General features: G+C 51.4%; 3 protein-coding genes, 1 long non-coding RNA gene and 3 other non-coding genes across 9 annotated transcripts; 5 read left to right on the forward strand and 2 right to left on the reverse strand.

Moving 5' to 3' along the window:
* Positions 1-1,100: 1,100 nt before the first annotated feature.
* On the forward strand, positions 1,101-20,595 carry Slc25a38 (solute carrier family 25 member 38). 3 transcript variants are annotated; one of them, XM_005082333.4, is made up of 7 exons: positions 1,101-1,272; positions 5,319-5,440; positions 15,949-16,033; positions 17,247-17,426; positions 17,658-17,832; positions 18,605-18,771; positions 19,890-20,595. In XM_005082333.4, the coding sequence occupies exons 1-7, from the start codon at positions 1,144-1,146 to the stop codon at positions 20,010-20,012; spliced, it is 981 nt and encodes a 326-aa protein (XP_005082390.1). In that variant the 5' UTR covers positions 1,101-1,143; the 3' UTR covers positions 20,013-20,595. The 3 variants fall into 3 exon arrangements, with proteins under 3 accessions (XP_005082390.1, XP_040595954.1, XP_012977621.1); XM_040740020.1 differs by lacking the exon at positions 1,101-1,272 and adding an exon at positions 2,587-2,797; XM_013122167.3 differs by lacking the exon at positions 1,101-1,272 and adding an exon at positions 3,718-3,852.
* LOC121137547 lies at positions 2,654-3,837 on the reverse strand. The gene is made up of 2 exons (XR_005874826.1): positions 3,700-3,837; positions 2,654-3,148 (listed from the first exon to the last, which is right to left on the reverse strand). It is a non-coding gene; the product is annotated as an uncharacterized LOC121137547 (long non-coding RNA).
* Positions 15,295-15,649, reverse strand: LOC101824729 (40S ribosomal protein S29-like). The gene has a single exon (XM_040740021.1). The coding sequence runs from the start codon at positions 15,605-15,607 to the stop codon at positions 15,437-15,439; it is 171 nt and encodes a 56-aa protein (XP_040595955.1). The 5' UTR covers positions 15,608-15,649; the 3' UTR covers positions 15,295-15,436.
* Positions 20,596-22,762: 2,167 nt separating the features above from the next.
* On the forward strand, positions 22,763-27,057 carry Rpsa (ribosomal protein SA). Its single transcript, XM_005082331.4, has 7 exons — positions 22,763-22,871; positions 23,527-23,693; positions 24,364-24,482; positions 25,744-25,989; positions 26,352-26,480; positions 26,572-26,737; positions 26,898-27,057. The coding sequence occupies exons 2-7, from the start codon at positions 23,561-23,563 to the stop codon at positions 26,990-26,992; spliced, it is 888 nt and encodes a 295-aa protein (XP_005082388.1). The 5' UTR covers positions 22,763-22,871; positions 23,527-23,560; the 3' UTR covers positions 26,993-27,057.
* Positions 24,021-24,175, forward strand: LOC121137739. The gene has a single exon (XR_005875042.1). It is a non-coding gene; the product is annotated as a small nucleolar RNA SNORA62/SNORA6 family (small nucleolar RNA).
* LOC121137738 lies at positions 24,557-24,758 on the forward strand. The gene has a single exon (XR_005875041.1). It is a non-coding gene; the product is annotated as a small nucleolar RNA SNORA73 family (small nucleolar RNA).
* LOC121137740 lies at positions 26,029-26,174 on the forward strand. Its single transcript, XR_005875043.1, has one exon. It is a non-coding gene; the product is annotated as a small nucleolar RNA SNORA62/SNORA6 family (small nucleolar RNA).
* Positions 27,058-27,654: the final 597 nt, after the last annotated feature.

Consider the following 27,654-nt stretch of genomic DNA (forward strand, 5'->3'; position numbering starts at 1 on the left):
CATGCCTTTAATCCCAGCACTCGGGAGGCAGAGGTGGGCCGATCTCTGTGAGTTCAAGGCCATCCTGGTCTATGGACTGAGTTCCTGAGCAGTTAAGGCTGTTACACAGAGAAACTGTGTCTCGAAAATCCAAAAAAAAAAAATTTAAAAAAATTAAAAAAGAAAAGGAGGAGGGGGAGGGGGGAGGGATGTGGTACTGGACCTGCGGTTGGTTCACAACTGTCCGTAACTCCAGTGCTGGGGGAATCTGATGGCCTTATTCTGGCCTCTGTCAGCACCACACTCACTTGTACCCACAGATAATAAGATCTACAAAAATTAATTTAAAAAGCTGAGCTGTGGTGGAGCATGCCTTTAATCCCAGCACTTGGAAGGCAGAGGCAGGCGGATCTCTGAGAGTTCAAGGCCAGCCTGGTCTACAAGAGCGAGTTCCAGGACAGCCAGGGCTACACAAGAGAAACCCTGTCTCAAAAAACAAAAACAAAAAATAGATAAATAAGTGGATAAATGTGAATTCTATCTTTTTTCTTTTCTTTTTTGCTTTTCGAGACATGGTTTCTCTGTATTGTTTTGGAGGCTGTCCTGGAACTCACTCTGTTGACCAGGTTGGCCTCGAACTTGTGATTTCTGTTTTTAAGAAATTGTGGGGGCTGGAGAGATGGCTCAGAGGTTAAGAGCACTGGCTGCTCTTCCAGAGGTCCTGAGTTCAATTCCCAGCAACCACATGGTGGCTCACAGCCATCTGTAATGAGATCTGGTGCCCTCTTCTGGCCTGCAGGCACACATGCAGACAGAAAGCTGTATACACAATAAATCTTATTAAAAAAAAAGAAACATCCCAACCTGTTTCAGTTCTTAAATATAATTTAATTAAAATTGAATACAATTAAAATTCAGCCAGTCACACATTTCCAAAAAGCGCTTTAGCCACCAAAAGCAAAAAAGCCCCAAGCAGGAGGCAACCGGGGACCCGGCAGTTCTGCGTGTAGCCACCAGGTGGCAATAGGAACACTACTCGGCGCCGGATGAGCCGCGTCTCGGAAGCGGAAGTGGACTCTCACCTTCCCGAGTGGTTCCCTGTACTTTCTCCTCCCCCGGAAACACAGACCCGCTAGCCTCGGGTACTGAGGCCGGCGGGCGGCCATGGGCGTGAGCGCGGAGCCGCGGAGCCTCGCGGTCGCCGGGGCCGGGCTCGCGTCCCCCGTGATCGAGAAGGCGCGCTCTGCGCTGCTGCCGCCGCAGGACGGAGACGACACGGTGGAGACGCTCATGGTGAGCTCGTGGGGGCGGGGGACCGGGTCTCCTTGTGCGTCTGGAACATTCCAGCTCTAGAACGCTCGCGGTGGTGGATACGAGCGCGCCGCTGTCAGCCCGGCCTCGCTCCGGCCGCTCGCTGCAGGCCGTCTACCCCGCCGGCTTCCGTGCGGCTGCGGCCTCAGCGCCCACGGCCCGCGAAGGCCACGCCCCCTCCGCCAGATTGGCTGCGCGGCCGGGCGCCGGGCTGCCATTGGCGGAGACGGGGGCGGGGCGGGGCGGTGTCTCCTGCGGCCTGGGCGGGTCCTCGCCAGCCATAGGCAGCGGCGGGGGTGCGTCGGGAGGCCGGGCGGCGATGCTCCTTAGCGGGAGGAGGGAGGAGGATGCACTCCTTTCGGGATGGCTTCTAGAATTTTTTTTCTTTTAATCTGATTTTGAGTCTCGCTGTGCAACCCCGGCTGGAAACTCGCTGTTTAGACCAGGCTGGCCTCGAACTCGCAGAGTGCCGATACGAAAGGCGTGTGCTCCCCTGTGAGTGGTGGCTTTTTGGAAAGCTTTAAAGAAGGCCGTGGCGGCTCCAGGATCACGTCTTTCTAAACTACATACCTTTTCTCACTGGACTGCCGTCTTTCCCCTTCTGTTGTGTATAGGGATTTTGCTGGTTGTGTGTGTGTGTGTGTGTGTATGTGTGTGTGTGTGTGTGTGTGTGTGTGTGTGTGTGCAGGTGCCATGGAGACCCGCAGGGTGCTGGGATCCCCTGGAGCTGGAGTTACAGGTGGCTGTGAGCTCCCCTTCCCGTATGGGTGCTGGGAACCCCCTGGTCCCCTGCAAGACCGCTACTCACTTTTGACTGTTCTCCGGCCCCTTTGATTGTTTTTGTCTGTTCTCACGCCTGGAAAACTGGAATGTTCACCGCTCTTTAGTAAGGTTGAGCTACTGAAATAAATTAGATCTGTCTTGAAATTGGAGGGGTAGCCCTGTGGCATGACTTCTCAGTGTCCACCTCTCTAACAAATAAAACTAAACCCAGGACCTGGCGCAGGGGCTCCTGCGGAGGCAGGCAGATCTGTGTGCTAGTGAGACCCTGTCTCAAAACAGGCACAGCCGTAGATGCACAAAAAAATAACCCACTCAGATGCTGTGCACACACAGAAGTCACGGTGCTGTCAAGTTACCTGCCTGCCCCCTTGGATTTATCTGTTAGAATTGACATTGTGGCCTGGTGGTGGCGGCACACACCTTCAATCCTAGGAGGCAGACGCAGGCAGATCTCCGAGTTCAAGGCCAGCCTGGTCTACAGATTGAGTTCAGGGCATCCAGGGCTACATAGAGAAGCCCTGTCTTGAAAAACAGAAACAAAAAACCAAACGTAATTAGAATAAGCTGTTGACTCTTTGTGTTGGTTCAGTATTTATTTATTGGGCCAGTGATGGTGTTCATTCACTGCTCTGTGAAGACAAGAATGAGCGGGTGTGGAGAGGCCCAGACCAGGGTGGATAAGCACCGGGTGTTCGCTTGGATGCTGCCTGCCGAGGAGCAGCAGGTTGGAGGAAAGGGGAGAGCTAGCTCGGGGTTACGGACTGTCATCTGAGGTGGCGGTGTGACTTTGTCCAGAGAGCAGTGTGCGTGGCCGAGAGGATGGAAACAGAAGGGACCGAAGCTGGCTGAGGGCTGTGGGAGCCTGCCTCGGTGAAGCCGGGCAGTGGGAGGGAAGCGGAGATGAGGGACGGAGTTCTCTGCTGGGGCTGGAGGGAGAGCGGGCTCAAGGACGCGGACGCGATTCCTCCCGGCGTTTGCAGCCCCCTGCTTGTCCCCCAGTGGACTCATTCTGCAGAGTCCCGCGGCTTAGGTTGGAGGGATCCATGGGGCAGACTGCAGCGTCAGCCATCAGGGCCTGGTCAGGAAGCAGCGGGCAGAGCAAGTGTCCTGGGACTGGGGGGAGGCACGTGTGGGGGCCGCGGGCCCAGTTTCCGGTTTGAACTGTTGCGTGTGGGACCCCCGGGGGCAGAAGGGGATACGGGGTGGGCAGAGAGAGAGGGAGAGGGAGAGAGAGAGAGAGAGAGAGAGAGAGAGAGAGAGAGAGAGAGAGAGAGAGAGAGGGAGGGAGGGAGGGAGGGAGGGAGGGAGAGAGGGAGAGAGGGAGAGAGGGAGAGAGGGAGAGACAGACAGACAGACGGACAGACAGACAGAGGGCTGGAAGTGGGGAGATGGGCTGTGGGTGAGGCTGCTGAGAAAGGGCTGCAGACCGAGGAGCCAGGAGGCGCGGTACCACTGAGGAGCGGGCGGAGGGGAGAGAGACCTGCTGACGGGGAGGGGCGAGGCGGGGTGGCGGTGGAAGAGACCAGTACTGAGAGAGAGGCGGTCACTGATATCAAGTGCACTTAAGAGTAAAAGTAAATTAAGGCCCGGGGCAGAAGAGGGGCCCTGGGGTGCGAGGAGCCTTACCGGGGGAGTTCTGACTAGATGTCAAGCCTGAGGCGGGAAGGGAGATGGCATGGTGTCGCGCCGGAGAGGCTTCCGGGCAGAGAAGAGATGTCCAAGGAAGAGAGGGACCTGGTGTGTGAGGAGGCTGAACCCCCCACCACTGCAGAGGCTCAGGTGAGGCTGGGAGCAGCCTTCGGGGGTGTTGGTCAGCGGCGTAGTTGGCATCGCTGGGGAGAGCGCATTGGCTGCCCGTTGAGATGTGCTCACGTACACACACTGCCTGGTTTTGCCTGCTGTCTCCTGAGAGCCCTGCTGGCACCCCGGGGCTGTTGTCCCCGTCCAGTATTCAACCCTCAGAACTTACCTAGTCCCAGTGGTCTTGAAACCAGCTCCAGGTGTATTTGGTGGAAGTTAGGGTGGACTCTCTCCGCTCTGAAGTGGGTACTTAAGATAACCGACATGTGGGTTCCTGTGGTGATGTATTATTTATTATTTGTTAAACCCACCCAGAATGAGCTTAATCTTGTGTGACCTAGGGGGTGGAGGTACAGAGGACGGGGGGGGTCTCCAGATGGGCTCTGCCAAGTGTCTTGCTTGGAGGAGAGGGAGTTTGAAGGGTCTGTCCATTGTCATTGGCGATTCTGCTGCGTTCCAGGAAGGGAACACTGCCATGGCAGCCCAGTCTCGTGAGCTGGCGCTCCTGGGGTGTGCCTGGGGGAGATACTTCAGTATCTGGAATAGTGCTGCCCTTCTGTAAGGAGCCAGAAGATAAGCCAGCCTGTGACAGAGCAGGGCTGGGGGAGGGGCGGGGAGGGGCCGCATGTTAGAAGTGACTGCTCTGGCCAGCGTGAGGTCGGCTTGGTCCCAGTATGATGGTGGCTAGAAGAAAGACAGAGGGGTTTTTGTTTGTTTGTTTTTGTTTTTGCTGAATTTTTTTCCAAGCCAGTGTTTCTCTGTGTAGCCCTGGCTGTCCTGGAACTCACTCTGTAGGCAAGGCTGGCCTCAAACTCAGAGATCCATATGCCCCTCCTCCCAGGTGCCGGGAGGGATCAAAGGTGTGTGCCACCACCACCTAGCTAGAAAGACAGAGCTTTAAGCACAGCAATTAATGGAGTACTGGGAGCTATACATAGTGGCCAAGCTTATGCTATCATGGGTTTAGACTTGTTCTTATAAATATCTGAAGACCCACAACCAGGTAGCCTGGGGGAGCCAGGAGCCGAAACTACACTCAGGATAAGGACATGATCAGTCAGTCTTCAGGCAGGACAGATAGGGAAATGTGCCATGAATATGAACGTGTTGCCTCGTGGACCCAACATTGTAACAGCACATAGGGAGACCAGAGAGAACCTTTTGCTGTGCACATTTTAGTATTGGCTGCAGATTTTACCTTCCCATCCTGGTGGGAAGGGTGTGGCAATTGGAATAGCCTCCAGCAGCCTTGTGGGGGGCACGAGGCAAGTGGTCACAGCCCAGCAAATCAGGAAGCTAGAAGTAGTAGGCTAGAACGGGGTTGTGGCAGGGAGTGCCTCTAGGTCTTCGGGAAAGAGGGGCAGGTGCGGGTGTGGGGACAGGCGCTGGCGTGGTGGGTTGGCCCGCTGACTGGGCCTGCTGACGCCCGGCCTCTTGCCTTGCAGTTACACCCGGTGATCAAGGCGTTCCTCTGTGGCTCCATCAGTGGGACCTGCTCCACCCTCCTCTTCCAGCCTCTGGATCTCCTCAAGACCCGCCTGCAGACCCTGCAGCCCTCAGACCTGAGGTAGGCAGCTGCCCTCCTGATGGAGGAGCAGGCTTTAGCAGCTCCTCAGCCACAGGACTAGCCCTACAGGTTAACTCCGACTTCACTACGTTAGAGAAACTCAGCCAGGCTGGACTTCCTTTCTTTGTTTTTGTTTTTGTGTTTGCTTCAGACAAGAGTACTGCTGTGCATCCCACGCTGACCCTGAACTGGCCAGCCTCCTGCCTCAACTTTGTGGATGCTGTTTTCTGAAGAGAAAGTTAATAGTTTTATATTCACATGCATTCTATTGATTTTTCTTGATTGACTGGGGACTTTTTGAATGGCTCCAGGAGACCTTCTTTGTGACATCTGCATTTTTCTTGTGCTAGCGTGTGACATTGTAACTGTGCTGCCTGGTACTGGGTTGTTTTTGGAAATAACATCCATTTTGAAAGTGTTTGTGTCTCTCAGTGCTGTGGGAACCACACAAAGTGTATGTAAAGAGGAGTTTATCCCATTGCTTGTGGTGTGGGTAGACAATTAAATGTGTGTGTACCAAACCACGAATACATGGAAGTCAAGAATAATTCAGTGGCTGGTGAGATGGGTCAGCGGTGAAGGTGCTGCCGCCAACCAAGCCTGACAGCCTGAGGTTGATCCCTAGGACCCACTTGAGAGAACTGACTCCTACAAGTTTCTCCCTCTCTCTCTCTCTCTCTCTCTCTCTCTCTCTCTCTCTCTCTCTCACACACACACACACAGACACACACACACGAGATACATAACTTTTTAAAAGAGCAATTCTAGCCGGGCGTTGGTGGCGTGTCACGTCTGCTGCGTGGCCTGTGTCCGAGAACGTGCGGAGGGTGTCGGGGATTGACAACACAGAGACTCGTTCAACGATATAAAGAGAACTTTAAACAGGCTCCAAAAAGGTTCAAGAAAAACTTCCTAAGAAAAGCTCCCACCAGAGAAGCTTCTGCTCTCTCCTCTCCCCTGGCTGGTTCTGCTCTGACACCAGAGGTGGATGTGTGTGGGTTTTTGAAGGTGCGGTTAGTCTTTGGACAAGGTCGAGGTCAGGGCGGTTTCTGTGGGAAGGCCTTTCCCAGGAACTTATTGTATCATTTTTAGTAAACATGTTTTTACTAAACATTGTCTTACAGCTGCCTACTCCCAGGCAGAAGGGGAAGTGGCCAGGAACTTATTGTATCGTTTTTAGTAAACATGTTTTTACTAAACATTGTCTTACAGCTGCCTACTCCCAGGCAGAAGGGGAAGTGGGTCTCTGCTCAAGGTCTGGTGTTCCCACAATTCACCCCTTTTTATTTTCAAATGAGGCACTCCTGGCTTAGGTCAAGTAGGGTCACCCTCCCTTTCCCGTCTTTGGGGGACCTTGAACCCCTGTTTTAGGTGGGAGGGGTCTTCCCCACAGGTTGCCCGTCATCGGAGATACCCCAACCTTAAATCATCTGTAACCAACCTTCATGGCTATCGGGATTGCCATGGGCTAAGCTAAGCAATACTTGGTTACGGATCTCTTGTCTCTGGAACAAGGCACGTTTGAGCTCGGCATAAAGCCAGAATGCCTACCGCCACTGCCACCATTTCCAGGACCCCCATTGACATAGCGCCTCTCCATTACCATACCCATCACCAGATCTGGGCCATAACATTCTACCAGCCTTCGTCTGTTACAAGGGTAACCCGCATGTGATTTACATTTACAATTTGATAAAGTTTCCAATCGTTTTAAGATCTGCTCAGGAAAGCATTTAGAAAGTGCACTTGCACAGATACATTGGGTACAATCATTGATGTTACACATGTAGCATTATGAAAAATATGAACAATAGTTGTCGCATTAGGACAAGTTGCATTTCTCCAGAAAAATACACTGGCCTAGTCGTGATTCCAGAAATAGGAACCATCAAGTCTGATATTTCAAGTGACCATGTCCTGTTCAAATACTGAAAAGAGGCTTTTGCCATTCATCATAGTCCATACCAATGTCCAAATGCTTTAAATGGGTCCTTTTTTCTCTGTTGGCTTCACGATGAAAACTCATGGGTCCGGAAGGTTGATGCAGCAGGTCTGTTGAGAAACTGGAAATCTCGAACCGACTGTTTTCTTTCTTTCTTGGGCTCTAGATTCGATGACATCAAGGGTCAGGAACACTGATTTAGGAGATCTCACTCAAACTGGCTTAGGTAGGCTCCCATGGTCTCAGGTCCAGTTTTTCTCTGCTCCATGCATCTCACTAAATGGTCTGACAGCTGCCGAAGCTTTATTCTTTTCCTGCAAGAAAACACAAACATGCCCTCGACCCCAAATTAGGGTCTTCTCCACTGTCTAGTGTATGGATGTCTCCATTTGACCTGAGCAATGGTTGCTCAAGTTCCATCATGCCAGAATCTGTCTGAAGCTCACTGGCATTCACATTATAAAATTTTTAAATGAGGAGTGTATTATTTGATGAGTCATGTGGGGACTGGGGGCATTATTCCCCTTTTTTATTTTCTAAAAAAGTTTTCTTTTTGAACTGTTGAAGCTGGACCATAACAGTAGAAGGATTTGTCTACCCTCCTTGGTTAACTATCTAGGTAAATTGGGCTTACTAAATAACTTTTGAAAATTATTTGAAGTCTGTGAGCAGTCTTTCCCAATCTAACCTGTAGAACTCTCACTAGCTGACAAGGCCTCATTTGTATCTTAAATTTTTCTGTTAAAACATTAACAGACTGGCTGGATGTTCCTTTTGGCTATATTTAACGCAATCTAGGTAGCTTCTTAACTATTTTTGAAGGGATTTAAGTATCCTTTTAATCATATAAGCAGTTCACACTCACACATTCGCAATCACATTTCATACATACCGGTGTGGCCACACCATACATTCAGAACATACATGCATCTTTCAGTCATCCTTTTTCCCTAGGTCATGATTAGTCTGTTGCAATGAAGCTTCCTTAATTGAAATCTATGTAAAAGAACAACTCCAGCCAATCCTTGAACTAAAAAGGTTAAAAAGTCCTATATGTTTTTATCATTCCTCCATTTGAGCTACAGTCATGGGGTACAGCCGTACCTACTCCTTGTAACTCTGTAGATGCAAGGTAGAGAGGCCAGGCTTTTGGCCAAAAGTTTTTAGAGATGACTCACAAAATAGAACTTAAATGTAAACAAAATTTTCCATTCCATATACCTTTGTCTTTGTCTTTTTCTTTAATTAATACCAGTACCAATTTTTTTTTTTGAGTCAGGGTTTCTCTGTATTGTTTGGAGGCTGTCCTGGGACTTGCATAAAGGTGTGTTGGGATTAAAAGCGTATGCCGCTGGGAATCTCTTGGATTCCCCTACTTCCTGACCCTGGTATCAGGCTTAGGAGGGGGAAACTCAGAATGTCTAGTTTCTGACTTTTTAATCTCATTGGCAGCAGCCGCTTCCAATGTATTATTGGTGTTATAAAAATTGATGAACAGGGAGCTGGAATGACTAACTGGCATTAACATGGGGGGGAATCCTCACCAACGCCCATATTTCCCTTACCTGAGTGTTCAGCAATGGTTGGATCATCTTTATCATGGTGAGCATTACTAGTATCCGGAGTAGTATTGGGGTCGACATGCCTGATGCACCGTTCGGGGACCCAAATGGGCTTCTCACTTCCTGGAGGGAAAACACAAACAGCCCCTCGGACCCTAGCTAGTAGGGGAGTGGGTGGCTGCCATTTTCCTGTAATCAAATCCTTCCATCTGACCCATCCCAAGGACTGGGAGGGTTTGTTCCAATGTCTCTCCATAGCAGACAAATTATTATGGTCTATGGTCAAAAAATTTAAAATGTAAAGTATGGTGGATAACTGAATATTGGGGGAGGTAACATACTCCCCCTTTTTTATTTTCTTAAAATACTGTTTGAGAGTGGCATGGGTGCGCTCCACAATAGCCTGTCCCGTGGGGTTGTGAGGAATACCAAAAGAATGGACAATGTGATGTTCCCTGCAAAAGGCAGCAAAGCGATTGCTGGCATAGGCAGGGCCATTGTCCGTTTTTAGGGCATCTGGAACACCCATGTAGGCAAAGGCCTGCAGGCAATGAGAAATAACATCTTTAATCTTCTCTCCTGAGTGGAGAGAGGCAAAAATCAGTTTAGAATACGTATCCACCGAGACATGCATGTATTTTAATTTCCCTGCCTGTGGCAGGTGAGTGACATCCATTTGCCAGAGATGGTTGGCCCTGAGGCCCCGGGGATTTACCCCTTCATTGGGAGAATTATGATAAGGGGCACAATCAGGGCACTGAGAGGTAATCTGTGTAGCTATGGATAAGGGGCACCCAGTGTGAAATTTAATGGAGCGGGCATTTAGATGATACCTCTCATGGAGCTGGTGGGCCAGCTGCTCCTGAGTAAATAAGACCCTAGGGCGGGTCAAGGAGTCAGCAATTTGATTGCCCTGGGTAAGGGGTCCTGGAAGGTTAGTATGTGCACGAATAAATCCCACATAAGCAGGGTGGATGCGCTGCCAAATAAGATGTTGGAGCTGAACTAATAAGGAACGAACCTGGGAGGTTGGAAGAACATATGGAGAAGTTTCTAAAGGTCTAACAATGTTGGCAACATAAACACTATCCGTATATAAATTAAAGGGCTCTCCCTCAAACATTTGGAAAGCCATCAAGCATGCAAACAACTCGGCGGCTTGTGCTGACATCTGCCCTATGGGTACCCTCTTCTGTACCTGAGAAGAAACCACCACCTCGAAACCCTTGGAGGAGCCGTCTGTAAAGACTGAGCGAGCTCCAACTAGAGGGTTCTCCTTTAAAATCTTGGGAAAGATCACAGGGTGTTGTTTGAAAAAAGACATCAAGGGGCTGTTGGGATATTGGTTATCAAACTGTGCGCCTGTAGATGTAATAAACAGGGTCCACCCATCATGGAAGATCTGTAGATGTTCCACCTCCTCCTTACCATAAGGAAGGATAATTTTATCAGGACTCTTTCCAAAGGTTTGAATGCTAAACTTGTGTGCCTTCCACAACAATTGTAAAATGAGATCATAGTAAGGGGTCACTACCTTCTTAGGGGAGGCTGACAAATGTACCCAATAAATAGGACCAGTCTGCCAAAACACGGCAGTGGGCGAAAAGCTAGATGAAAGTACAACCAGAACAAGGGGCTGCCCATAATCTATACGCCAAAGGTGGGCTTGCTCTATACTTCTTAACAACAATTGTAGGGCTTCCCTGGCCTCTGGGGTAATCTGTCTAGGGAAGTTGGAGCAGGATCTCCAGGAAGAATATCATAAAGCGCTTTAAGAGCCCCTGTTTTAATAGAAAGAGAAGGGCGAAACCATTGCACCTCTCCCAAGAATCTCTGCCAATCATGAAGTGTTTTTAAATTTGAACAATCAATTTGGAGTCTTTGTGGCCGGAGGCCAGTTTGTTGAATTTGATGACCCAAATAAGTATAAGGGGGTCTCTTTTGGATCTTTTCAGGAGCCAAAATAAATCCGCGGGCCTCCAGAAGTTCCTGTAGCTCTGCAAAGGCTATGTAACATTGTCTTTCTTCGGCCGCGGCCAAAAGAATATCATCCATGTAGTGGATAATGTAAAGATCAGGAAACTTACGTCTGAGGGGATCTAAACAGGCAGCTACATAAATCTGGCATATAGTTGGACTATTAGCCATCCCTTGGGGAGCACCACCCATTGGAAGCGAAGGGCAGGCTCCCTAAAGTTAATCGCAGGAAGGCTAAATGCAAACCGAGGACTATCTTGAGAATGCAAGGGAATAGAAAAGAAGCAATCCTTCAAATCAATGACAATCAAATGCCAGTCTTTAGGAATGGCCACAGGCACGGGCAAGCCAGGCTGCAGAGCCCCCATAGGCTGCATGGTCGCATTCACGGCCCTCAAGTCTTGTAGTAACCTCCATTTCCCTGAAGATTTTTTTATTACAAATATAGGGGTATTCCAAGGGGACGTGGAAGGAACCAAATGACCTGCCTCCAATTGTTCTTGAACTAGCTGGTGAGCCGCCCTTAGTTTCTCCGCTGGTAAGGGCCACTGTTCCACCCATACCGGATCATCTGATAGCCATGTGATGGGTATGGGGGCTGGCGGCGCAACAGTGACCCTCATCAAAAATGGCCAAAACCCTTCCTATCCCCTGGGGCCCTGGTCTCCAAAGGGAGGGATGCCACAGGGCAAACCTCTCCCTGTTCTAGTTTACCTAGTTCCCTCCCCGGGCTCCAGCCCCTCCCTTGCATCATCTGGGGGCCCCTGCTTTTGGACTTGGGTGCCTGAGTGGTGAGGACCACTCCCATTTCTTGCATGAGGTCCCGTCCCCAGAGGTTAATAGGGAGGCCAGGCAAAACATATGGCTGGAAAAGCCCTGTGTGGCCCTCAGAGTCTTGCCACTTTAAGATTCTGAGGCTTTTTTGGGGCACAGCCTGTCCTATTCCCTGGAGGGTCACTGTCCCTTCCTCTTTCGGCCAGGCGGGGGGCCAGAATTTATCTGAGAGGACAGAGAAATCTGCCCCAGAATCTAAGACGCCCCTAAAGGACTTGCCTTCTATCTTTAATGTAAGCTGGGGCGGTTCTCCATAGTGGCTACCCAAAATGCTGCCGGGCCGGTACTTCCAAAACCTTGGTTGCCCCTTTTCTCTTTAATTTTTCTAGCCTCACAAGGAGCTGTAGGGAGAAGGAGTATCTGAGCAATCCGTTCTCCTGCAGGGATGGCAACAACCCCACTGCCCACTGATGTCATTATTTTAATCTCCCCTCACTATCCTGGTCTATAACACCGGGGTGTACCTGGATGCCTCGAAGAATAGTACTGGACCGTCCCAAGAGTAGTCCAACCGTGCCTGGGGGCAATGGCCCATGCACCCCAGTAGGGAGGGCCTGGATCCCCATTTCCGGTGTTAGGATTGCCCGGGCAGAGGGAGCGAGGTCCAGTCCTGCACTCCCCGAGGTGGCTCTAAGGAGGTCTGAGATATGAAGGGGTTGCTCTGGGGGAGAAAATGAGTCCTGCCACTGCCCAGAGCAGGGGTCATTGCCCCGTACACATTGGTTTTGGGGCCCTGGGGCGGGGCCCTCCTCCCGTTTCCCTGATTATTATTAGCAGAAAGGAAATTTCCCTCCCTGTCAGTTTTAGAGTAGCAGTTATTGGCCCAATGATATCCCCTTCGACAACGGGGCATAAACCAGGTCTCTTGAGACCCGTAGTACTATTTTGAGGGCACTCTCTACGGAAGTGTCCCTCCCTACCGCAGCTAAAACATGTTTTTCTCCCTCCCAGAGTAGGTCTTTCTTTCCCCACTTGGGGCCGAATAGCAGCAGCTAACACTTGGCCCTGGATGAAGTTCCCATCAATGTCCCTACAGATCCGGATATAGTCATTTAGACTTTTATTGCGATAGGGGCGAAGGGCTTCCTTACAATATTTATTTGCATTTTCAAATGCCATCTGCTTTATGACTGGCATCGCAGGCCCAATGCCCCCAAATATTCTTTCTGCTACCTGACTGAGACGGTCTACGAAGTCTTGAAAAGGTTCGGAAGGTCCTTGAAGGACTTTGGACAGATGATCTCCTCCTTCCTTGGAAGGCAATGCTTTCCAAGCCCCTTGGGCCGCTGCTGCCACTTGGGCATAGACTGCGATGTCATATTGAATTTGCTGCTGAATGGTGGCATATTGACCACTTCCGGTAAGCATCTCCACATTTCTCTGGGGCTGTCCGGCCTGTGCATTCCTTTGGGCTGTCTGGCTGCATCTTTCCTGAAACTCACCTCTCCAAATCAAATAATCTCCCCCCGACAGAGCTGCTCTGCAAAGCTGCTGCCAATCGCCAGGTGTCAAATTAAGAGACGCAAAAGATTCCATTAAGGAAAGTGTAAAGGGAGCCTGTGCTCCATAATTTAAAGTTGCCTCTTTCAGTTGTTTTATATCTTTGAAACTTAAAGGGTCATGGCGCCGAATGACCTGTCGAGAATTGTTCGGGTCTGGAACTTCCATTACTGGGGCCACCACCGGGCAGCATTGGACCCCTCCTCTGGGTCTTCCCTCCAGGTCCAAGAAGGACTGGGTTATCTCATAGGAGGAGTCCCTTTTTTCAGAGTATGGGGAAGGGTTTCTCTCTCTGTCCTGTCTTTCCTTAATTAGAATCTTTTTTAGTTCTTTTTAAGGGCCGCGATCTCAGCAAGTAACCGTTCCTTTTCAGACTGTGACGAGTCTGAGTCTGAGCTACTTCCATTTTCTAGGTCTGATAGAGAAGGATATAACCGATTCTGACCGGAGTCCTTCTTTTGGGTCGCGCCCGGAGATGTCTACCCGTTTTTTTGTTGTTACTAAGAGACTCCTCCTCATCCTCACTAACAATGGAGCCTCTAGTTTCAATCACGGTCTCTTCATCATCACTCTCTGCCCCTGAACTCAAGGAGGCTTGAGTCTCAGTCTCTTGTAACTCTAAAAAGCCTCTTTTGTGTCCTGAACTACCTGGCGGTGACGAACCTTATCTGTCAAAAGTGCTCCCCTCACTAATCTCCATAAGGAGAATGTCGTAGGGGGCAAGGACTCAGATCCCTCTTTTCGTAAAAGTCTATGAAGATCACGGTGAACCTCCTCCCAATCTGGAATATTTAAGCTTCCCCCAGTAATGAACCATGGACTGGCTCGTTCGATCGATTTTAGGAAGCCTTCTAGGGTTTTAGACTTGACTGCAGTCCCATGTTCTTTAAGTAACTTTTTTAGTTGATACTGCAATGATTCTAGCTTCCCGGAACTATTCCCCATAGTTTCTTAACCCCGTCCACTTACCTCGCTTTCACGATCTCAGTGGGACCTCCAATTGTCACGTCTGCTGCGTGGCCTGTGTCCGAGAATGTGCGGAGGGTGTCGGGGATTGACAACACAGAGACTCGTTCAACGATATAAAGAGAACTTTAAACAGGCTCCAAAAAGGTTCAAGAAAAACTTCCTAAGAAAAGCTCCCACCAGAGAAGCTTCTGCTCTCTCCTCTCCCCTGGCTGGTTCTGCTCTGACACCAGAGGTGGATGTGTGTGGGTTTTTGAAGGTGCGGTTAGTCTTTGGACAAGGTCGAGGTCAGGGCGGTTTCTGTGGGAAGGCCTTTCCCAGGAACTTATTGTATCATTTTTAGTAAACATGTTTTTACTAAACATTGTCTTACAGCTGCCTACTCCCAGGCAGAAGGGGAAGTGGGTCTCTGCTCAAGGTCTGGTGTTCCCACAGTGGCGCACGCCTTTAATCCCAGCACTTGAGAGGCAGAGGCAGGCGGATCTCTGTGAGTTCGAGGCCAGCCTGGTCTACAGAGTGAGTTCCAGGACAGCCTCCAAAGCCACAGAGAAACTCTGTCTCGAAAAAAAAAAAAAAAAAGAGCAATTCTAAGATGCAGTATAGAGATCTGTTACAGTAACTCTTCCCATCAGCCTGGTCCCAGAGCTGCATCAGTCCCAAATGAACACATAGGACGCTATATTAATTATGAAGCTGTTTGCTATGGTTTCTTTGTTTTTTTTTTTTTGTTTTTTGTTTTTTTTTTTTGAGACAGGATTTCTCTGTGGTTTTGGAGCCTGTCCTGGAACCAGCTCTTGTAGACCAGGCTGGCTTTGAACTCACAGAGATCCGCCTGCCTCTGCCTCCGGAGTGCTGGGATTAAAGGTGTGTGCCACCAACGCCCGGCTTTTTTTTTTTTTTAAGTATTGATTGATTATGCATACAGTATTCTGCCTGCACATACACCTGCAGACCAGAAGAGGGCACCAGATGTCATTATGGGTGGTTTTGAGCCACCATGTATGTGGTTGCTGGGAATTGAACTCAGGACCTCTGGAAGAGCAGCCAGTGCTCTTAACCTCTGAGCCATTTCTCCAGCCCTTGCTATGGTTTCTCATTGGCCAGCTCTGACTTAATTATTTTTTTTGAAGGTCTTCATCTTTTTATTCTTTATGTACAAAGGCTATCATGATCTGTTTCACTGGGTAGAGTCTTGAATAATCCATTCAAGGTTGCTTAGTCCAACTTAATGAAACCTATGTCCTTCGAGTTCTGATGGAAGCACTGACGGCACATGTTCAGCCCATATTTCCGGATCAGGCCATAGCGGTTAGAGCAGACTCGGCAAGAGCGCGAGCCCTGGCGGAACTTCCGCGGGTGACTCCAGCAGAGCTGCTGGTGACCCATCTGTCGGCCCAAGAGGAGAAAGCTCTGACTTAATTGTTAACATAACTGCTAATCTGAGTCTTTCCACGTGGCCTTCTCTTACTGGAGAAAGGGTCCAGACATCTTACTCCTCTCGCATCCTACAGGGTGACTGACTGTGCCTCTGTTTCCCAGAATCCTCCACCTCTCCGGGTCCCACCTCTCTTGCTTCCCTATTGGCCAGCAGTGCTTTATTCATCAACCAATAGGACAACATATACCCAGAAGGCCGTCCCCAGCAGAGGTCCTTGCTTGTTCAGACGTCTGGGTAGGAGCTCTGCTGTGAGGGTCTAACGTTTGCTTTCTCTCCCTGTCCCCGTCAGGTCCAGGCGTGTCGGGATGCTGGCTGTGCTCCTGAAGGTGGTTCGCACAGAAAGTCTTCTGGGCCTTTGGAAAGGGATGTCCCCTGTAAGCTGCCTTTAGGTCTGGGTCCTCGTGTCCGTGTCCCCCCCCCCCCCTGTGATGATTCCCCTTCACCTCACCAGGTGTTGCTTAGACTGTGCGGCTCCTCCCGTTAGTGTGTGTCAGTCACTCCTCATGGCTGTGACCAAATCCCTGACAGGAATAGCTCAAGAGAGGAGACGCTTGTCTGGGCTCGTGTGGGGACAGAGTCCATCTTGGTGGGAAAGGCATGGTAGCGGAATAGCTCTCCTTGTGGGAGGGGCATGATATAACTGGTCCCACCTCAGAGCGCCTTGGCTAGGAGTAGGTGGGGCTAGGGCGTGCCTAGAAGCCAGCTCCTGTGACCCACATCCATCGGTCGGGCCTCCTGCCTGAGCTCTCACAGCCTCTCAGGACAGTCATACAGTTTCTGTCACTGCGCCTGTTTGTAAATGATGCTCAGGCACCTGTGTCTGCACAGTGGAGAACAAGAGGAGAGTGTGCACAGTGCTCAGTGCACAGTGCTCAGTGTTACCTACCCACTCCTGCTCCCGACAGACGGGGGACTACTCTCGTCCCCGTCCCCTGTGCGTCCCTAATGTCTGTGTGACCGTTAGCGTGGCGCCGGCTCCACAGCTGCCATCCACTGCCTCACCTTTGCCACCAGCGGGAAGGCGGGCTGGGGCAGCTGCACCTTTATTTCTTTGCCCAAAGCCTTTTCTGGCCCCGGACCCACCTTGCTCGTGGAAATACCAAGCGTTGGTTCCCAACTTCCACCCACAGCAGCCTTCAGCCGCTAAGAGATGGGAAGTGGTGTTTAGCTGCTACACTCCTTGCCCTGTCAGCAGAAAGAGCACAGGGGATGGGGTGTTCACCGATTGGCTGAGCTTGCCGAGGGGACTGACTTACCCACAGCGTGGATACACTCCTTATTGGCTGCTGCCTGTCCCGTCTCTGCCCCTCCTCCCTCCGGTGCCCCCTTCACACCTTAAACAGGCAGCTCCCGTGGGGTCCCCCTGGGATGGCACAGGGACACGCCCAGCAGGCAGCTCGCGTGGGGTCCCCCTGGGATGGCACAGGAACACGCCCAGCAGGCAGCTCCCGTGGGGTCCCCCTGGGATGGCACAGGGACACGCCTAGCCGGCAGCTCGCGTGGGGTCCCCCTGGGATGGCACAGGGACACGCCCAGCAGGCATCTTGCAGCTCTCAGTCTTAGGTTTCACCCTCTCCTTTCCCGCAGTCCATTGTGAGGTGTGTCCCTGGTGTGGGAATCTACTTCGGTACTCTGTATTCTTTGAAGCAGTATTTCTTGCGAGGCCATCCCCCGACTGCCCTGGAGTCGGTCATCCTGGGCATGGGCTCACGCTCTGTCGCCGGAGTCTGCATGTCACCCATCACAGTGGTCAAGACGCGCTATGAGGTAAGTGACAGTTTTAGAACCTTGGGATTCTGGGTGGTGAGCGTTTATGCCGGCCCCAGGTGAGTAGTCTGACAGGGTCAAATGTGCTCTGATAACTCAGTTTTGTAGGCAGGGCAAGTCACATGTGAACTAAAGCCTGGTTCCCCGGTGGCGGTATGCAACCTGAGGTCTGCTTGGGCCACTGCTCGGAGGCTGGCCTGTGCCAGTCACCGGATTGCTCTCCCTTTGTAGAGTGGGACTTACAGCTATGAGAGCGTCTATGCAGCCCTGAGGAGCATCTACTGCAGCGAGGGCCACCGGGGCCTCTTCAGAGGCCTGACAGCAACTCTCCTGCGTGACGCGCCCTTCTCAGGGCTCTACCTGATGTTTTACAGTCAGACCAAAGCCACAGTGCTCCGAGGCCCAGGTAAGGAAGGGCGGGTGGGCGGGGTCCCTGAGAGGCTGGCCCCAGTCTTAGGAATGGCTGTCCTACTCAGGGTCTCTATGGCTGTGAAGAGGCCATGGCCATGGCAACTCTTACAAAGGAAAACATTTAACTGATGGCTTACAGTTCAGAAGGTTCAGTCCATTCCTGTCACGGTGCAACATGACCTCATGCAGGCAGACGCGGTGCTGGAAAAGGAGCTGGGAGTTAATACCTTTTTTTTTAACATTGGAATTTTTTTTTTTTTTGAGACAGGGTTCCTCTGTATATCAGTTCCGGCTGTCCTGGAACTTGCTTTGTAGACCAGGCTGGCCTAAAACTGCCTCCCTTTGCCTCCAGAGTGCTGGGATTAAAGGTGTGTGCTACCAACATCTGGCAAATATTGAATCGTTAAAGCCAATAGTGTCCTTGATGAATAAAAATTCAAGTTTTTCTACCTAGAGTTAGTAACAAGGTGGGAATGTCCACACCTGCACTGCCCAGTCTGAGGGTGTTCTCACCTGCACTGTCCAGTCAGAGGCCGTCCATCCCTGCACTGTCCACTCAGGTGCTGTCAGAGAGTCATAATTAACTGTCGGATATAAACAACATATTAACTGTTTAAAATCATTATACTGAATGATGAGCTTTCCCATGCCGCCGTCATCCATTCCCACCGTGGGAGCCTGGCCAGGCCTGTCTGAGCACACTGCCTCTCCACCATGTAGGTGAGGAACGTGGCTTTGTAACCTTTGCTGCCCTTGTTCTGTTTCAGACCAGATGGACGCTGCTCTGATGCCCCTGGTTAATTTCAGCTGTGGGATATTGGCTGGCATTCTGGCTTCGCTGGTGACGCAGCCTGCAGACGTGATCAAGACTCACATGCAGCTCTCCCCAGCGAAGTCTCAGTGGATTGGCCAGGCGGCCACCCTCATCTTCAGGGTAAGGCTGCAGAGTGCAGGCGGCTCCTGTGCTGGAGGCCGGCTCTAGAGCACACACCCTCCCCGTGTGCCAGCGACTCCGGGAGCATTAGATCCCCTGGGGAAGGCTGCAGAGATGGCGCAGCGGTCAGACCTCGTGTCTACCAGCTTCCCATTGTAACCCCAGTTCCGGCAGCCGGATCCAGATCCCAGGCTTGGTGAGCAGCCCTGGTCTGGATTGTGTGTACTGCCTGGCACTTCTTGGCAGTGTGGACGTGGTAGAGCTGGCTGAGTGTCGTCATTCACACCTGACACGGTAGCTCTGAGATCTGTGGGCGGGGTCATGAGTTTGAAGCCAGTGTTGTCTGGGTTATGGTAGTACTGAGGGTCCCATCTCAAAGCAAGCAGACAAACAGAGCAACGGAAACAGAACTACAAACACACAAGCCAACCCGCACACAGCAGCCCTGCATAAGGGAGTTCCCAGTGTAGAGAGCCTTTCGGCTGCCTCTAGCACCCCAGATGAATCTTGTAATGGTCTTTTAAAAATCCCTTTAATTTTACTTACGGGCGCGCGCGCGCGCGTGCGTGCGTGTGTGTGTGTGTGAGTGTGTGAGTGTGTGTGCCTATGGAGGCCAGAAGAGGGCACCACATCCCCTGGCGCTAGAGTTTAAGCCGATTGTGGCTGCCATGTAGTCTGCAAAGCCAACTCTGGAAGAACAGTCAGTGTTCTCAGCTCCTGGGTGTCCTTGTTTGGAAACAGGGTGTCTCTGTGTAGCCCTGGCTGTCCTGGAGCTTGTTATGTAGACCAGGCTGGCCTCGAACTCAAGAGATCCACCTGTCTCTGCCTCCTGAGTGCCGAGACTAAAGGCGTGTGACACCACTCCAGACTAAGAAGTCTCCCTAGGTAGTGCAGATCTAAAGAGGTGACCCTAACAGTTACAGAAAACTGGAGGGTCATGGGTTATCCCTTGGGCCCATAATTCCCAGTGTGGCGTTTTTGGCAGTTGAAAACTAAGACTGTGCCGTGGAGTGACAGCTGTCTGGTGATGGGGACAGCCGAGGAGTGACAGCTGTGTGGTGGGGACACACCCAGCTGCACGGCTTTGCTTCTGAAGTGTTGTCGTTTGTTTTCCTCAGAACCACGGCCTGCGTGGCTTCTTTCACGGCAGTGTTCCCCGGGCGCTCCGCAGAACTCTGATGGCTGCCATGGCGTGGACTGTCTATGAAGAAATGATGGCCAGGATGGGCCTGAAGTCCTGACAGAGAGCGCTGGGGACGGAAGATCCTGCCGTGGGCCCCTGCAGCTCACCCTTGTGGAGTCAGGTGAAGCGCTGTCTGAGGAACCCGGGGCAAGCGCGTTGCCTTTAGTCCCCCATCCAGAGAGACCGGGGGAAGACTGGAGTCCCCAAAGCCTCAGCAGTGGAGTCACCGATGCCCACAGCTCCAGAAACACTCCCCGTCGGTGCACACAGGAGCCAGGAGTCGAGCTTGGCTACAAGAGAGGCATTTCTAGAGAGAGAACTGTGCCAGATTACTGTCTCAGCCACCTCCCTACATCACAGGGCACCTTAGATATGCCTGTAAGTGCGGAATCCCACAACGGAGAAGCTGGGCTCCTGCCATGGCTGAGGAGGCTCAAGTTGGGGAAGACTGGATGGAGCTAACGAGAGCTGGACCATGAGATGGCTCAGCAAGTAAAGGCGTTTGGCAGACGGCCGCAGCGGGTCTCCAGGACCCATGGAGGAGGGAGAAGTAGCTCCTCACGTTCACTTCGACAAGCACCCATACCCAACATGTAAATAAATGTAATTTCTTTTTTAAATAAAGACATCAGCAGGCTGGAGACTGTCTGAGGTGACAAAAACAAAAACCAAGGAGCAACAGCAAAACACCCAAATTTTGTTCCTAGGGAATCTCCTGTAGGCCCTAGAGAATGGGCACAATGACTTCCTTGGCTTGTGTACTGTTTTGTTTTTTTGTTTTGTCTTTGTTTCTCTGTGTAGCCCTGGCTGTCCTGGAACTCACTCTGTACACCAGGCTGGCCTTGAACTCACAGAGATCTGCCCGCCGCTGCCTCCCAAGTGCTGGGATTAAAGGCGTGCACCACCAACACCAATGTACTGCTTTAATCTGTGCTAATCTCACATTTCCCATAATTAAAGTTCAGAGGAATAAAGCACTTTGAGAGCTGTTTGAAAAACAGAAAAACAACAAAAGCTTAGCAGATAGAGGAAGAGCACATTGTTAATCCCAGCACTTGAAGGGGGATGGAGAGATGGCTCAGAGATTAAGAGCACTGGCTGCTCTTCCAGAGGTCCTGAGTTCAATTCCCAGTAACCAAATGGTGGCTCACAGCCATCTGTAATGAGATCTGGCGCCCTCTTCTGGCCTGCAAGCACACATGCAGACAGAATGCTGTATGCATAATAAATCTCTAAAAAAAGAAAATCCCACCACTTGAGAAGGAGAGGCAGGTAGATCTCTGGGAGTTCCAAGTCAGGCAAGGCTACATGATCAGATCTATCTTTAAAAAAAATGCTGGTTGGGAAACCTAAATAGTATGTTTCACTCCCTGAGGATAGCAGAGCAATTTGGAGGTGACTTCAGTTTTGACCTACCATACAAATTCCTAAAACAATATATTTTTTTTGTTTTTTGTTTTTCGAGACAGGGTTTCTCTGTATTGTTTTGGAGCCTGTCCTGGAACTCACTCTAGTAGACCAGGCTGGCCTGGAACTCACAGAGATCCTCCTGCCTCTGCCTCCCGAGTGCTTGGATTAAAGGTGTGCGCCACCACCCAGCTGTATTCTTTTACTTACGAAAATATTTTGAGGTCTTGATGTAGAAGTTCAATACTTTCTTCTTTTTAGCTTTACTGCTTTTGTGGGATGATATTACTACACCCTTACCCGTGTCCCTCTTTCTCTGGCATTCAGAGCAATAGAATTAACAGGAGTTTTTCTTCTGAAGTTCTGGGAACTGAGCAAACCCAGAGCCTTGTGAGGTAAGGCAAGCACTCTACCCCTGAGCAGGATGAGCAGCGTAAATGCTCTGTAGATAGATGACCCGTGTCATCCAAACCTCCACATATCCTTCAACACTTTGGGAATGTCCTCTTGGACACCCGTCATGTTTTTTTTTTTTTTATTTGTTTGTTTTTGGTGCTGTTATCAAGCTCAGGAAGGAGCCATTACTCTCTGCAAGGAGCAGAGGGGCAGGTGGGTTTGTGCTCCCGTGTTTACTAACCTGACACATGCCCAGGGCTAAAACCTGTTCTTCACTTGGTCAAAGAAATGGGGGCAGTAACGCCGCCCACGCCTAGGGTGGTTATAAGGGGTAAGTAAATATTTTTTTTCTGACAATCTAGTCATTTTTACAGCCATCTTTCACACATAGGATGTCAACTTTATTTTCGTGGTTGTCCTCAGGTTCTCATTCTTTTGTGCGACAGGTCATATTTTATCCTTAAATGTCTTAGAGCTTTCTATTGAACAGAATAAACTTATTAGCTGTATTTTCTCTTTGACCAAAAGAATAACTTTATATATAGTCATGTCGTTTATACTTTTAAGAAAACATTCCAGAGTCGGGCGTTGGTGGTGCACGCCTTTAATCCCAGGAGGCAGAGGCAGGAGGATCTCTGAGTTCGAGGTCAGCCTGGTCTACAGGGCAGTCAGATACACAGAGAAACCCTGCCTGGAAAAACCAAAAGAGGGCAGAGAAAAGACGCCGGAAATGAAGTCTGAACTGCGCGTCGGTATTCGTCCTCCAGACACCACATGCCAGCGCTCCAGGGCGAGCTTGCCGAAGTCGCCTGCCTCGCACAGACCGCCAGACAGGCCAGCGCGCCTCGCACCCCAGCAGCGGAGTCACCCCCCTCCGGGTCCGCAGCTCCTTCCGGCCCGCGCTCCACGCAGCCACCGCGCCAGGGCCAGCGCGGGACGTCCCGACTTCCGCTCCGGGCGTTGTAGCCGGCCCGCCTGCCCAGTCTGCGCGTGCGCCGCGAGCAGGCCCGCTCTGCTTTGCCATTGGCTGGCTGCGGGGTATTTAAGGACGTCATTTCCGGCCGCCGGTCCTTTCCGCGCTGCCCTGGGACGGGTCCATACGGCGTTGTTCTTGGTGAGTGTCCCGTGGGGTCCCCGGTGCCGCCCGACGCCACGGGCCCGTTCCTCCCGCTCCGTGAGCGGGTGCGGGCGCTCCGAGGGCGGCGGCTACGCGGGCGGCTTCGGTATCGGCGTGGTCGTCGCCGCGTGTCGTCCTCCAGCGAGGTGGGGCGGGCGCTCGCCCGCCCGCCCGAGGCCCCTGTAGGCTCGCGCCGGGCTGGGGGCCCTGTCGGCAGGGTGCTGGGGAAGGAAGGGGCTGCGGGGCGGGTCCGGAGCTGCCGCTCGCAGTCTGGAACCACGTGAAACGTGGAGCGCCCCAGACGCGGCCGCGCATGCGCTACGCGTTGTCGTGCGTCCACGCCGGGGTACCCGTGTGCCTGCGGGAGCGTTGACTTGGGTTGCCCGGCGTTCCTGCTGGTTCCGGGGCGCTTGTGTGATGGGGACCGGAGAAGTTGAGAGGGGCAGAGGAATTCGTGCACGCCCCACTAGAGCTTCACATGATAGACTGGAGAGTGCGGAGCGTGGCGGCCGCACACGCCTTTAATCCCCGCTCTCTGGAGGCACGGTGGATATTTGTGAGTGACGCCCGGGGCTTAGGACAGCCCCGGCGGCATTGAAACCTAGACTCAGAAAAGGGAGATTAGAGATGAGATGAATCTTTGCATTTTCAGATTCCCGTCGTAACTTAAAAGGGAAACTTACACAATGTCCGGAGCCCTTGACGTCCTGCAGATGAAGGAGGAAGATGTCCTCAAGTTCCTTGCTGCAGGAACCCACTTAGGTGGCACCAACCTTGACTTTCAGATGGAGCAGTACATCTACAAAAGGAAAAGTGATGGTCAGTGACCCCTCTTGATAAGCAGGGTGAAGCTCTCTAAAGACTAGGCTCTGGTGGGTGGTGCGCCGCCATGAATGTTCCGATGCTGGAGAGTTGTAGGGGTAGGGTAGGGTGATGGGATCTCTTCCTACAGTGCACCCTGTATCACAGGCGCAGTCGCAGCGGGAGTCGTAGGTTTGGTGATTGGCGGGGTGGGTGTGAGAAGACTGGGGGGGGGGCTGTGCGTTCACCGTGTGCCGGGGAAGGAATGAAGCGTTGTGGGGCATTGGTGGGGTGGATTTGGTCTTCTTGCAGCGGTCCAAAGGGCCGAGAACCGACAGAACTGAAGCTGCACATTATTAAAGCTCAGGGTGGAGGCCACCCTTGGCCAGTGAACTCCTGAGTGTCGGAAGTGTGCTACATTGAATACACGGCAGGATTTTCGCTAACACCAGTAGAGCTTGCCTCGATGACTGGAGTTGATAGTGGTCTCTGCCACATACCTCAGTCTGCCTTCCTGTAGTGTCCTGTTCTCCCAGGTCGTTAGCAAATCCATCTGGGGCACCCCATTTAGAAATTATTTGCTGCCCGGTGCACTTGTGAGGCAGTCAGATCTAGTTGAGGCCAGCTTGATAAAGTGCCTGGGTAACAAACTCTTAAACCCTGCCCTAATTCACTTGTTGTCACATAGGTATCTACATCATAAATCTGAAGAGGACATGGGAGAAGCTGTTGCTGGCAGCCCGGGCCATCGTTGCTATTGAGAACCCGGCTGATGTCAGCGTCATCTCCTCCAGGAACACTGGGCAGGTTTGTAGAATGGGGGTAGATACTTGTGGCAGTGATTCACAAAAAACATTGGCGGTATACAGAGCCAGAGGCACCCAACGTGGATACCCCAGGAGGTCACTCTCCCTGGGCTCTGTCCTGGTGGCGTAGGGGAGCAGAGGCGTTGCCTATGAAGTACAGTCCCTTTCCACAACGTTGGAGACGAAGCTGGGCTTTGTGCCTGCGCCTGCATATTCCTACAACTTCTCAGAGTCCTGTGGACAGTGACTGAGGAGGCAAACCATGCAGGAAACAGTCCTGAATTCCTCACTGGCACATAGTGCTGTGTGTTTTAAGAAAAAGAAAGGTGATGTCAGCCACAAAATAACTATTTCCTTTAGCCTGGTCCTTTGGGGTCTTAAAAGCTACTTGTTAACTTGAGTGACTCATGTTTTAAAAATGAGAAAGTGTATCTTTTGCTGTTAAGAAAATTGCTATTTCTGTTACATATAGGCTGGCTGAGTTAGGTTGGAGATTTCAATTCATCCTGAGTTAAATTCCAGCTAAACCTTTAATGTTGCAGTAAGGGTCTTGTGTCTGTGCAGATGGTTCCTTAAGAATGGACCTGGCTAGACCTGTGTTGTGGGACAGAATAGAATATGGCTTAATTACTGTTAAACCTCCACAGGAAGTGTTGCTGGTGCTTAGGACCATCGCCGGGAGGGAGTTGGAGTCAAGAAACCTGGGGTGAGAGGAGCAGGCAGATAGATCTCTTAGGAAAGTCAAGGCTACACAGTTAACCCTGTCTACCCCCAAATGGGGACAGATACTCATTGACAAAGAACTGCTCTAACAGGCCCTGAAGCCAGCACTCACGGTCATCAATAATTCCCAGTTCAAGGGCTGGAGGGACAGCTCAGCCGTTAAAGGCTAGGCTTACAGCCAAAAACAATTCCAGTTCAGAGGGTCCAGTGGCCACGACCTCCATGTGTATGAGTGATATACTTGTACAAGTGGCACAGAAACGAGAGGAAAAGGAAGGGAGATGGGTTTGCTGTTCTGATAAATTTGTGCAGAAGCCAGGGGTGCTGTGTGTGTGTACTGAGGAATTTGGGGTGTGCGAGATGGGTGGGGCATGCAGATTTCAGTTTAGCTTGAGGAAAGTGCACTTGAAGGAGGTGTTGCTACTTGGACTACAGTGTTTGAAGGGCGGTGTCTTGTGGCTGGAAGTGGGGTGGGCGTCAACAGTTTCCATTGGAAATCATGCTTGAAAATGCTGAGTCAACAACATCTCTCTTCAAAGCGAGCTGTGCTGAAGTTTGCCGCTGCCACCGGAGCCACTCCAATTGCTGGCCGTTTCACTCCTGGCACCTTCACCAACCAGATCCAAGCAGCGTTCCGGGAGCCTCGGCTTCTGGTGGTCACTGACCCCAGGGCTGACCACCAGCCCCTCACAGAGGCGTCTTACGTCAACCTGCCCACCATTGCTCTGTGTAACACAGACTCTCCTCTGCGCTACGTGGACATTGCCATCCCGTGCAACAACAAGGTGTGTTCTGGTGGAGAGCTGTGGGGAGACCCTCGTTCCTGTGCACATTGTTAGAGCTTGGAGTTGAGGTCATAAACTGGTCGGTGACTCCCAAGTGTAGGTAGTGTGCTAAACGAGTGGCAAGGTTTCGCTAACACCCCGCTCTGTCCCGTGAGTGGGGTCTGATAGTAACCTTTGCTACAAGTGTGACAGCTGTGCCTGCATCATGGGCCCTTGTCTTCTCAAGGAGTGTTAGCTTTTTAAACCTAATTTGGGGTTTTTTGTGTGAGTTCTGCCTGCGTGTGTGTCTGTACCAGTGTGTTCCTATGCCCCCAGAGGTAGTGAGGTGAGCAGCTTGTTTTTACTGAGCCTCACTCTTTCAGGGAGCTCACTCAGTGGGTCTGATGTGGTGGATGCTGGCCCGGGAAGTACTCCGCATGCGTGGCACTATCTCCCGAGAGCATCCATGGGAGGTCATGCCTGACCTTTACTTCTACAGAGACCCAGAGGAGGTAAGGCTCATTCTGTCTGCTCAGCGCTTGTTGCCACTGAGGGAATGGGAGGAACACCTTGGTCTGACACTTGTCTGCTTTGGAACACTAGATTGAGAAGGAAGAGCAGGCTGCCGCCGAGAAGGCTGTGACCAAGGAGGAATTTCAGGGCGAATGGACGGCGCCAGCACCTGAGTTCACTGCTGCTCAGCCAGAGGTGGCCGACTGGTCTGAAGGTGTGCAGGTGCCCTCTGTACCCATCCAGCAGTTTCCTACTGGTAAGTGTCCAGGCCAGGGCATCGGGTTGCTAGGGAGCCTGAAGGTGTTGCTCTGACCTTGCAGTGTGGGCTGTTTCTGACTGAGTCAGGATGTTTGTGGGGCTGGGGAAAGTACTACTCTGTTCTTAGAACTGATGGCATTTTGTTTTTGTTTTTATAGAAGACTGGAGTGCCCAGCCAGCCACTGAGGACTGGTCAGCAGCTCCCACGGCGCAGGCCACTGAGTGGGTTGGAGCCACCACTGAGTGGTCCTGAGCTGCTCTGGGGACACCCGAGCAAAGGGAAAAAAGGTGGAAGGAAAATAAAGTTTCTACAAGCTGTCTCTTGAAGTCTTTACTCCAGGCCAGTGCCTGGGTTGCTGCTGCAGGGTGCTAAGGTGCTAATGGGCACTGTGGGTAAAAGGTGCTGAGGAACAGAAGCAAGCACGGGCATTGGAGGGGTGGGGTAATGACTTGATTGATGAGTACTTGATCTTGTGCACAGGTTTTAGGGGAGGGTTTTTGTGCAAAAGACAGCACATTAATGTTCCACTGATGATGGTTTCCTTCGAATGCAGTCATCTTCTGGGGTGTAGACAGAAGAGGCTTGTGCCACTGGGGGTCTAGGTCCCACAACAGTTACCACTGTTGGGCATTCCCTTCAGGACTTGTCCAGGGGTCCCCAGGTAGTGATGCACAGGCAATGGTCTCACTAGCTTTGGTCGCAAATCTAGGCTCTTTACTGATGCTCTGTAATGTGTGCTAGAGTGGGGAAGTCTTGAAGGCAAGGCTGCGCTTCTGGTGCTGCCGTGTGCTAAGATTGGTCAGAAGAGGGCATCTCCATATATAGCTCTTATGTCTGCCAGTAGTACTTGATGCTGTAAGCTTTGAAGTACCACTGATAGTCATAACTCAGTAGCTTCCCATTGGCACCAAGCA

The sequence above is a fragment of the Mesocricetus auratus genome, unplaced genomic scaffold (genome assembly GCF_017639785.1).
Source record: "Mesocricetus auratus isolate SY011 unplaced genomic scaffold, BCM_Maur_2.0 Super-Scaffold_100691, whole genome shotgun sequence".
Taxonomy (NCBI): Eukaryota; Metazoa; Chordata; class Mammalia; order Rodentia; family Cricetidae; genus Mesocricetus; species Mesocricetus auratus.

Excerpts from the sequence above, each read along its gene's own strand:
- LOC101824729 (XM_040740021.1), bottom strand. The coding sequence starts at position 15,607 with ATGGGTCACCAGCAGCTCTGCTGGAGTCACCCGCGGAAGTTCCGCCAG.
- Rpsa (XM_005082331.4), top strand. The coding sequence starts at position 23,561 with ATGTCCGGAGCCCTTGACGTCCTGCAGATGAAGGAGGAAGATGTCCTC. Across the intron at positions 24,483-25,743 it reads CCTCCAGGAACACTGGGCAG|CGAGCTGTGCTGAAGTTTGC; the intron begins GTTTGTAGAATG and ends CTCTCTTCAAAG. Across the intron at positions 25,990-26,351 it reads CCATCCCGTGCAACAACAAG|GGAGCTCACTCAGTGGGTCT; the intron begins GTGTGTTCTGGT and ends TCACTCTTTCAG.
- Slc25a38 (XM_013122167.3), top strand. The coding sequence starts at position 3,718 with ATGTCAAGCCTGAGGCGGGAAGGGAGATGGCATGGTGTCGCGCCGGAG. Across the intron at positions 5,441-15,948 it reads CTGCAGCCCTCAGACCTGAG|GTCCAGGCGTGTCGGGATGC; the intron begins GTAGGCAGCTGC and ends TGTCCCCGTCAG. Across the intron at positions 18,772-19,889 it reads CGGCCACCCTCATCTTCAGG|AACCACGGCCTGCGTGGCTT; the intron begins GTAAGGCTGCAG and ends TGTTTTCCTCAG.